General features: G+C 31.5%; 1 protein-coding gene across 1 annotated transcript; it reads right to left on the minus strand.

Moving 5' to 3' along the window:
* Nucleotides 1-2418: 2418 nt before the first annotated feature.
* LOC119616043 (odorant receptor 2a-like) lies at nucleotides 2419-4891 on the minus strand. Its single transcript, XM_037972187.1, has 3 exons — nucleotides 4146-4891; nucleotides 3705-4065; nucleotides 2419-2494 (listed from the first exon to the last, which is right to left on the minus strand). Exons 1-3 carry the CDS (start codon nucleotides 4889-4891, stop codon nucleotides 2444-2446), a joined length of 1158 nt encoding a protein of 385 aa, XP_037828115.1. The 3' UTR covers nucleotides 2419-2443.
* Between the last annotated feature and the right edge of the window lie 6356 nt (nucleotides 4892-11247).

Consider the following 11247-nt stretch of genomic DNA (forward strand, 5'->3'; position numbering starts at 1 on the left):
ATCAAGGCTAACAGAAGTTGGTTGCAATTCTGCGATACTTTTTGTGTGAGTGATAGGTTTATTAGATGAATTTTGAATACAATTTTAGTTTTAGAGGAATTACACTTCATATTTGTTAAACACTTATTGAAATACAGATATTTTATGCTAAAAATTTAATAACAAAACGATTTAATTTTCAAAAATTATTAAAAATTTCTGTTCCACTGTTCATAAAGTTTTTATCTAGTTAAAAAAATCCAACTGAACAACAGTTGGTGTTTATTATGAAAAAGTTCTACATATAAATAATAAATGAAATTACAATTAAGTCAAGTTAAGTATGTTTAAATGTATATTTTTAATAAATTAAAAATATTTTATAACAATAATCTACATTTAATATTTTACCATAAACTCATGTTATTTCAAATAAAAAACATGAATGAAAACTGAATACAATCGCATCGTAATTTATTAAAACATTTATTAACAAAAAACATTCACAATAACTTTTAATAAATTATGATAAATATTAACAAATTGATAATTTTTCTTAATAACAAAAAAAAAAAAAAACAATGTTTATTTTAAACTATAAACAAATCTCTAGTCAAAAGAACAACCAGAATAAACAGTTACAAAATAGTATTAAAAAAATAATAATAAATAATAATAATAAAAAAATTAAACAAAATCCCTTTAAATAAATTACAATTTTATTTACTACAAACTTTATTTGTGGCGTGTAATATACATACATATACATTCATACATCCATATTTATTCCATTTTCTTTTTTATATAAATATTTGTTCATTTTGTAATAAATTATTCGATGACATGGCTGGTATTACAAATACTCAGATATTAATTAAATAAAACAAAATAAAATAAAGAATAATTTAGTATTCATACTATATAAATAAATAAATAAAAAAAATTAACAAAATAAATCAAATAAATTTAATAAACTATGAAATAGCATTTTATTTTATTTATTAAGTAATTCTACAGAGTATTCATTCTAGTACATTTTCGAGTGCGAAAAGTGCAGTTTATTACGAAACGTTTTTGTATTTATTTTAATCGTTTCAACTTGATTTCATTTGGGTGGTGAAAAAAGCAACAATAACACCAACTATAACTATATCAGCAAAAGATAATTTTATAAATTGTATCCTTTTTTATACCATTCACCACCATCAGCGCTGCTAAAGGTTTATATATCGTCATATGAAATCCAAAAAGCCATAAGTTACAAAAAATCAAAATCTACGTTTTGATTGCTCATTGTAGGGCTTTTTAGATTTTGCAGAAATATTCATCTGTTGTCCACCAAAGTATTTATATTTCAGATCCTTATGAAAGTCGATTTAGCTATGTCCGTCTATCTGTAAGTCTGTCTGTTAAAACAAAGCAAAAGAAATCAGCCGAAAATATTCGTTACTGTCCCATGCAGTTTGGTATTGATAATCAGCATTCGGTTCACAAAGTTATGGGATAAAATTTCAGACTTCTTCTAAGAATAAGTTTTTTCCGAATTCTTGAGTAGTTTTATCAGAAACTATCAAAGATAATTTGATGATCAAAATCATAACAATTATATTCAAAATCATAACAATCCATCCAAAATTTACCTTAGCCCCATACAAAGGTACATAATTTTTGGAAATGGAGTTATCGTTAATAACCCCCTCTAAAATATCGGTATTACCACAAAATTGTATATACGTAAACGATTGATATCAATTGAAATCATATTACTAATATTGGTCCATAATTGGTCATAACACCCATATAAGGTCCACTTCCGAAAATCACTTAAATGTAAATAACTAATTGAGAAATAAATATTTTTTGAACAAAAGTCGACATAAATACGTTTTGTGTATATATATATGTACATACATAGGCCGACAAAATATGAAAAAAGTTGAAACCCTGAAACCAAGCTGACAGAAAGAAATTTCAGATGGCATAAAACATTTCATAAATAAAGTTGTTTTATCGCTGTTTAAACGTCTCAAAAAATGCCAAAAGTTACGTTTTTTCAAACTTCAGAGCACAATATGCCGAATCGCAAATGTGATACAAAAATACTGAGATTTGGATTTCCGATAACCTCTTCCTTAAACCTCATTACTAAGTAAAGATATCGGCATAAAATTCGACATGAGTTTATTTTGTGTACATACAAATCAATATATCTCTCATATAAGGTCCACTTCCGAAAGTCTCTTAATCTCACACATTTCATTAATATATGAGGATATCGATCAAGCATAAGGAGATCTTTCCGTCAGCTTATATTCCAGTAACGAGAAACAAATGATCGATATTATAAAATCCTACCTTTAGTTATTTAGATAGGCTTTTATAAAATGTCGCTTACAGGTGGAGGGTATTTAAGATTCGGCGTGGCCGAACATGGCATTCAAATTTGCTTTAATTCATTTTAAGTTTACTCGACTTTATTGAGAACTGTAAACACCGAATATGCAGTTTTCATAACCTGAAATTAAAATTGAAATTGAATTTAATAAATTATAGAGAAAATATTTTATCTAAGAGCTGACTACTTTGGATCCTATGTGTTCAAAGTTGATACCCTACATCTACACATTCCGAACACGGAACTTTATCGCGAAATAAACGAACGTCCTTTAAAATATTCCCCAAAAAAGAAAGTAAGGAGAAAAAGAAAACAAATCTGTAGACCTAAATAAAAAATTATCACGATATCTAAAAATGGCGAAATCATATACGAGGATTTTCTAAGAAACTCTACAACTAGGCCAGAACTCATAAAGCTAGGTGGGGAAGTAAACAGCGTTCATAGGACTGAAAAAGCCAACTCTGTAAATACGAATTCCCAAGTCGCATATCAACAGCAGAGCCAAAGAGCAAATCATTCGGATGTGATGATCTAAAACATATAGCAAGTAGTAAGAGTACAACATTCGACACACTCTCTCTAGTTAGACGGGTGGATAGAGTCCGCATATCCCTACATCTATCCCGTATCATATACCAGCTCATTTTTGACGCTTAGTCCTACAGCCACTCATCTGCGGGGTATCTGTTTTCTCGGCAACAGCACCGAACTTATCCTGAATTGTAGACTTTACCGTGTATCAGTCGTTTAGCCGACATTCTTTTCTCGCGAATTTGGACTTAAACCACAGCCACCACGTACACCTCTCCAATAATCGGGACAAGACAAAGTCTGAAACTCTGGCCTGCGGGCAACTGGTTTCCGTGATACCAGATAGTGTGGTTCTCTGGTTCGACCATATGTCAAATCATTCCAAGGAGAGGCAGAGGATACATTTGATCATCATCAGTTTATAGTCCCGGCAGACTAGAGGTATTGTAAGATTCCACAGTGGGAGTCTTTAAGTGAAAGATAAGCAGTTCCGAGTTGAAAAATCACAAAGGAAAAGTAGATCGGCAAAATTATTATATCGTCTCGCTATGTAATGATAACTGTTCAGTTTCGCCGAGCGTATTGTTGACGCTGAAGGTGGTCTTAGACCGTAAGTTCGTGTCATGCCCTTAACGGATATATTTACGCATTATGTTTTGACTAATCAAATTCTAAACATTGATGTGTTAAATTGAAATTTCTCTCTAGAACCGCATATTACATATCTTACGAACCGATCCTTACAAAGTTTACCTATTACCACTGATTTAATACATATAAATTGTGTCCAACTAACCTTTACAAATGTTGGCATTCGCACCGGAATTAAATTTCCCGCCATTATACAGTTTGTTTTCTGCGAACTTTGCAATAGTACCAAAAATGCCTGTTTAAATTTCTTATCACGATCCATCCAGTTACAAGTGTATATGGACTCGGTTAAATGGACATTAGCCTGACAATACAAGTCACCATAATAACATAAAATAAATATTTCCATTGTAACGGCACTGAAATAAATAACAATGTTGAGAGTTTTAGAAGGATGTAGGCCGACGTAAATCATATAGACCCCAATGGTACATTGAGCCAAACCGGTGGCTGCAAATTGTGCAATGCAAGTTGTGGAAATAACTTCCTGAATAGTGAGAAAGAGTCTGAAAATTATAAAGAAAATACACAATAATTAAACACAAATTTCCAAGGTGAATACGGAATATTATATTTATTTTCTTACTCATTTATGGTATTATGATCATTAATGCAATCCGTTAATTCTTTATACAACTCTTCTTCGGATGTGTTCTCATTAGTACCCAAGTCCTTGATGCGTGAGGCTAATGCTTTAATTTGAGCGGTAAGTATGATTAAGTAGGCCGGTGGATACGTGTCGTTGCCAAGATTTTGTATTGCTTGTAAAATTAATCCATACAGTTGATATGAGAAAGCGTAGAGATAGTTTTTCTTTGATGCCCTCCAATCCCAAGGATACCAAGCCGGATACATTAGTATTCTTTCGCTTGAAAGATAAACCATCATTTGACTGCTGATTATGGCACAGCAAAATAAACGTGCAAAAGTCATAAAACATTTTCTAGCCAATTTAATGCCCTCCTCTAATATGGCCACTTCTTTGTGTGTTTTAGCTCTGACATCTAAACGCTGTAAAATTTTACGCACCTTTAGCAGTTTATGTCTCACCACGAATATATTTAAAAATTTTATATTGCAAATCACATCCGTTGTTGTCATATAAAGATTTTCACATAATTCCGTTAAGTTTTTCGAAAGTATCAAATTGACAATGAGCGTTGTGGGAAACAACAATGTAACGGTCACATTGAGGACTATCGCATACGCAATATATGGTATAAACCATTTAGAGTCACGTTTTGGTGGCTGTAAACCGAAAAATTTCCATAAAATCCAGTGGTTTTTAAATGCCTGCCATGTTTCCACTTTAGCTTTGGCGTTAAGTGACATTTTTATGAATTTCTAAACAGTTGATAATAAAAAGTATATTTTAATGTTTTTAAAATGCAATAGCAATAAAAATCGATTTTGAAAGTGAATTTGCGAGTTGGATTTATTTCTTTGTTTTAAATTCTGGCAAACATTAGTACGTTCTTAGAACTTTTAAACAATTGGGCGAAACCTTTTTTTATAAAAGTTTTGATTTGTTAAACATTCGGTAGATCAAAAATTGTATAATTTAAATTATTGAAAATTAAACTTAGATTCCAAATTTGAAAAATATAAAGCAATATTTAGCTTGATTTAAATTTTACTTACTTGTAAAAACTGTAGACTTTACCAAACCATTAATAAATGATTTTTTTATTTTTAATCAAACTACTTTTTACTTTATCAATGTAATACAGATATCAGTACTCACCATATTGGTTCTTTAAATTTTAACATATGAATATTTATATGGAAAAATATGGCACTGAATTTAAAAGTAATACAGTGGTTTGTTAAGATTTTTTGTTAAAAAATGTTTGTAGTTAAAAGCGAAAACTAACATAAATTTGTTAATTTGATAAAAGTAAAGTTGACAATTTGGCCAATTTTCCAAAATCTTACTGAACCATGATTAATTATACCTGTGGAGTAAGTGACCATCTTCGGTCGCCTAGCGATAACGATCTCAATTTGGTAGTTTCTGTTTCCTTAGTTAGGGCGGCTAACAAATCCCTCTCTCTTTATTTTACAATGTCGTTGTGGTTTGGGTTACATAGGTAACATAACCGTACCTTCCAGGGTCTGTCTCCCCATGTTAAGGGTGGCTGGAAAAGTACAACCTGGTCTATCAGTTCGAAAGTTTTTGATAAAAACCAAAATCCAGGATGCATCTGACTCATATTGACCAGCATCCTGGTCTGCGTCTGACTTCGGAGGATCTGTAGTGTCTTTTCACACCTATGGTAGAAGTACAAACTGGACCGAACACGAATCCATCCGAGGTGATGACCGATGCGGCATGACGAAGTCTGCTAGCGCAACACCCAAGGAGCCGTCCGCAATTTTAGATACTCGAGGTACCGCGATGGCTACTAAAGGTTCAGCAAGCAGACCTAGTATTAAGCGGCAAAGGTCAAGTAAAACGCAGGTGCTCAGGGATTGAGACCATCAACTAGCTTAACATGAGCAGATCATAGTCAACCCGATGGGAAACCACTACCGAAAAAGTTCCAGGCTTTCTCAAAGAAATGCATCCGAGGAGTTGGCGAACTCTGGCCTAACGCAAAGATCAAAATTATCCCACTGTATCAAATACCTTTTCGTACGACGATGTGAGTGTGTGTTCCTAATCCTATTCTGGAGGACAAAGCCATACTAACACTTAATAAGCATTAGAATAAGAAACTTGGCACAGAGCACTGGATGATTGAATGAGGACGCATGAGGGATAGAGAGAAGGTAAGGATCTCTTCATCAAAATTGATTCAGAATCCCTCCGAATCTGGCTTGTAGCCAGTATAGTTCGAGGTGTGTGGTCACGAAACTGTGTACTCCTTTCTCCAACACCTGAAGATAAAGTAAGAAGCTGTGTTTGGTCAGGAAAGACATTAAAAATTTCCTTCTATCTAATTACAGTTCTGGTGATTTAATGGTAGTCGATTTAGATATGCCCGTTCGTCTGTACTTCGTCTGTCCATGTAAATCTTGTAATAATAGTACAGGTTTGAAGATAATTCGATGAAATTTGGTACAAGCCCAAGGACAAAACCTATTGATTTTCATTTAAAACGGTCCATTATTTCACCTAGCCCTTATACAACGAGAACCCTATAATATGGTTTTGGAACTCTTTACTAAAATTGACTAAGGGTAGGTTCTGTAAAAGTACAAATCTTACTGCAGCACCCATCATTAGGTCCAGCCTCCAAGAAAGTACCTTTTAGAAAATCGGTTTGTTGTCAATAAATATCATAAATATATTATCGGTAGTAATCGATCATATGATCGGGCATGACAGACTATATTTTCTTACTTGTATTAGTAATAGATCTTTTCTAACCACTGTATTTTATAGAGTGCATTCATTTTAACATTTTTCTTTTCTCAATTGCCATCGTTATTATTTTTTTAAGTACCGAAGCAAACATACATACATTTTTATTTAAACGAAAGATATAAATTTTACTTATAACTTAAACATCTGAAACTATTCAAAGAGTAAGACGAAAAGCCTTCTCAGAACGAATAAGTCCAAGGTTAGTATGATGGTACTTATCCTTAATGGACACAAGGGTTTACAATTACATCTATACATAATTTCACGTACGATTTCGGACGAAGGTAGGGCCTGCGGAGAGGACAGTAAAAGACAGAACACTTCATCATTGTTTCATCCTTCAAGAAAACTGATTAGAAAATTGTAAGGAGCTACGTCCAGGAATATAAGTTTCTGAAAATTGGACATCAATTTATTTTAAAGCATTTAAGATGTATGGTGCAGTAATATACATACATCTTCATTTCAACATAACCTAATCTAAATATCTTTTAACAATTAGATAAAGAGAGATAACTTAATATTAAATGTTTAATCTTACGCCGCTACCCTAATGACATTAAACCATATTCCTTTTGTATTCATTACGATTGTAAAAATTTACTAATTTACGACTAAAAGTGAAAATTACAATCAGCTGCATTTCTTCACGCATTAAAACAAATTGTTAACAGTTAACAATTGAACTTTGGCAATTTTAAACTTGTTAAATACATTTTCAGTTCATTTCTACTATAAGATTATCTATAGTAGAAATGTACATAATTATAAAAGTTTGCATTTTTTCACTAACAACTTTTGTAAATGTATCATTTACAATGAAACTAATTGAAAAACGATTTATATTCAATCGTTCAATCGCTTTTGCATTAAATTCAAAAAAAAAAAGTATAATTTAGTTGAAATAGTGGGAGTTTTTGTACCTTTACGAATACATACTTACATGTAAGAATTAGTACATAAATATGTAAAGTTAATAAGAAACAAGTAAGAAATTATAGTCGGGCGAAGCCGACCATATAATACCCTACACCTGTTACATAAATGAAATGTGATTTTGTTTTCATAATAAAGCATTTAAGTTGAATTGTACCTTGCCTCAGATATATTTAAGCCATTTATTGTTTAATAAAATTGTGGACATTTAAGTCAAATTTTGAAGGGGTTTTGTATAGGTGCTATGGTCAAATAAGACCCTATAATTATAAAATTCATGAGAGTCATCAAGGCTAGTATAGCACTTGGTTTTGCAGCTTTTTGTTGAGATACGAGTATATTAAACATAATTATGAATTTAAAAGCCCTATTCGTAGGGTTGGGGGCTAGGTGAAATAATGGACCGATGTTAGCCATTTTCAATAGGCTTTGTCTCCAGTGCCATAGAAGATCATGTGCCAAATTTCATTGAATTATCATCAAAATTCCGACCTGTAGTTTGATTACAACGTTTACAAGCCCTATTCAGGGGTTCAGATGTATGGGGCTAGGTGAAATAATGGACCGATGTTAACCATTTTCAATAGGCTTTATCTCCGGTACTATAGAAGATCATGTGATAAATTTCATTGAATTATCATCAAAATTGCGATCTGTAGTTTGATTACAAGGTTTACAAGCCCTATTCAGGGGTGAAATAATATACCGATCTTAACCATTTTCAATAGGCTTCGTCCCTGGGACAATAGAAGATTATGTACCAAATTTCATTGAATTATCTTCAAAATTGCGACCTGTAGTTTGATTACAAGGTTTACATGGACGGACAGACGGACGGACATAGCTAAATCGACTCAGAAAATTATTCTAAGCCGATTGGTATACTTTAAGGTGGGTATAGGAATATTATTGTGCGTTACAAACATCAGCAATAACCCAATATACCCTCCCCACTAAAGTGGTGCAGGGTATAAAAATTTAACTTTTTTCATCAATTACATCTTACAGTTTTATTAACTTAGTTTACAGTTTTATTAACTCACACATTTATATATTGACGAATCGTAATCCATCAAATAGACAAAAATATAGGCTCCAGAGCCAACAACGAACCGACACTCGCAAATACTTTAAATCTCCTTTAACCTCGTTAACTTCCTTTTAAATACCCTCCACCTCTAAGATAGTTTTTATAAAAACCCATCTAAATATTTTCAGATAAGTATTTAATAATTTGTGAAAGTTTAGAAATCATCATTTAAGAATTTCTTTATGGAACATATATGGAACTAATTTTGATCAAGTCCATAACAAATTTAAGGACCTTTTATCGGAGATATGTTCAATTATGGAAGATATGACCAATTATGGACTGATACAGAAAAGTACGGAGAATTATTTGTATACATATACACAAAACATATATCTCGATAACTTTAATCGTACGTTTATCGTAAATCGATAGTGTAAACCGTATGCCTTAAAAGGAATACTCCCCTATAAACATCAGGGTGATATTACTCATCAAATTAACTGAAGAGGACCTTATATGAGAGATATGGTTAATGCGACCTTATATATGAGCTATGATCATTTGTGGTACGATACAGATCTATTTTCATATTCCGTTTAAATCCATTTCCGAGAATATTTACTTTTGTTTGGTAGCTATGCGAAATTTTTTACCGATTATTACGATTTTATAGTCTGAAATTTTAACTCATAACTTTTTACGTTGTGAACCGGTACCTAATGGTACCGGTAATAATAAATATTTAATTTCATTTATTTCCATTGCTGTGTTTTACACACACAGACGGACATAATTAAATGGACGCAGAATTTCATAAGGACGCAGAATATAAATAAATATACCATCTACCTTCACTGATGGAGGTGATGGGTATAAAAATATGTTTAAGTCCAATTTTATCGCGATATCAAAACTCAGTTATGGGTGGTAAAGATATATTCTGAAGAAGACAGTATATGGCAATTTGAGTCAAGGGAGGCTCGATTTTGAATAGTATTTTTAGTATGAGGAGCTTATATTGATTTTGTTATTCCGTTTATGTTAACTGAAATCGCTTTAATAACTTGAGTCTATCCCCATATAAGGTCCTCTTCAGAAAATTAATTTAAATAGCTGGTTTAAAAATAAAAGTTTTGCAATAAAATTTCATATAAACAAATGTTGTATGGTGTATAATTGTCCCTATCCCCATTTAAAGTCCTTGTCAGAAAATGACTTTATCGCTCCTTACTGGTTTTCAAATATCTGTATAGAAATACATGTGTCCTTATGAAGGGCTCTATTCCGTACATCACCCCAATGTCAATATTAATCTATATATTGACTTTATTTTTACAGCATATGATTTGAAAATTTCACCACCCCTTAGGACAGACATACCTACATACATATGTAGATCATTTTAGTATCTTATAAGGACCCTGAATGTGTGGCCAATATTTCGATGATAAGTCAAAATCAATATTTCCAGCGTCTTCATTAAGATAGTGGGTATCAAATAAGTGAAAAAAAACTAAAAATGGTTCATATCTCTATAGATCCAATCACTCGAATACAGCTGAGTATCAAAATTTTATTCACTTCAAGTTTAGAACGTACATACATACTTTTTTTCATACTTCAGTTTTCTTAAACTCCGCTTGTTAAAATTTAACAACTGTTGCCTTAAGCAATTTAAACAGTGAATGAATTTTATGCTTTTGCTTAATGTCATTATTTAAGTTTATTTTACAATTCAACTCGTACAATTTAATGATAAGGTCCATTAAGTTTATGAAATATTTTAATCGCCGATAATTATTTTAAAATATGTATATAGTAGTTAATATTAAGTACACATGGCTATATACATACATATATGTACATACTATAATTGCGGGAAAATTTTGAGCTAAGGAGGCCTTTTAGAGATTCTTAGATTCATAAACGTTTAATAAAGCTATACATGTTTTATTGCATGAATTTTGTTTGGAAAATGTGCTTAATAAACCAAAAATAAATATTTTTATAAAATTGTAGGTTAAAATGTTTGGATATGAATAAATAATTAGGATTCCAAAAAGGCCCAAAGAATATGAATCCTTTTGATGTATGCCTCTTGATAAAAATAAGTACATCTTTATATGAATGAATATGTCTGTATACACTTCTGAATGAAAATTATTATTATGTGGAGAGCATACATGGATGGTTGAACACGCATCAATTTCAGTTTATTACCTTAATGTATAGTAAGTTGTATCTTTATCTTTACATGTGTGCATATGAGTTCTTAAAATTCCTATAAGAGTGATTTTATATTGTTAAAACAATACGTACTCTTGTACAGATATAAACATTAAACAAATT

This window comes from Lucilia sericata, unplaced genomic scaffold (genome assembly GCF_015586225.1).
Source record: "Lucilia sericata isolate MDLA Ls3-8-SP2 unplaced genomic scaffold, ASM1558622v1 Contig000053F_arrow, whole genome shotgun sequence".
NCBI classification, from domain to species: domain Eukaryota; kingdom Metazoa; phylum Arthropoda; class Insecta; order Diptera; family Calliphoridae; genus Lucilia; species Lucilia sericata.

Coding starts and splice junctions, on each gene's coding strand:
- LOC119616043 (XM_037972187.1), bottom strand. CDS start 4,891: ATGTCACTTAACGCCAAAGCTAAAGTGGAAACATGGCAGGCATTTAAA. Junction 4,066..4,145: donor GATCATAATACCATAAATGA/GTAAGAAAATAA, acceptor TATAATTTTCAG/ACTCTTTCTCACTATTCAGG. Junction 2,495..3,704: donor GAATGCCAACATTTGTAAAG/GTTAGTTGGACA, acceptor TTTTAATTTCAG/GTTATGAAAACTGCATATTC.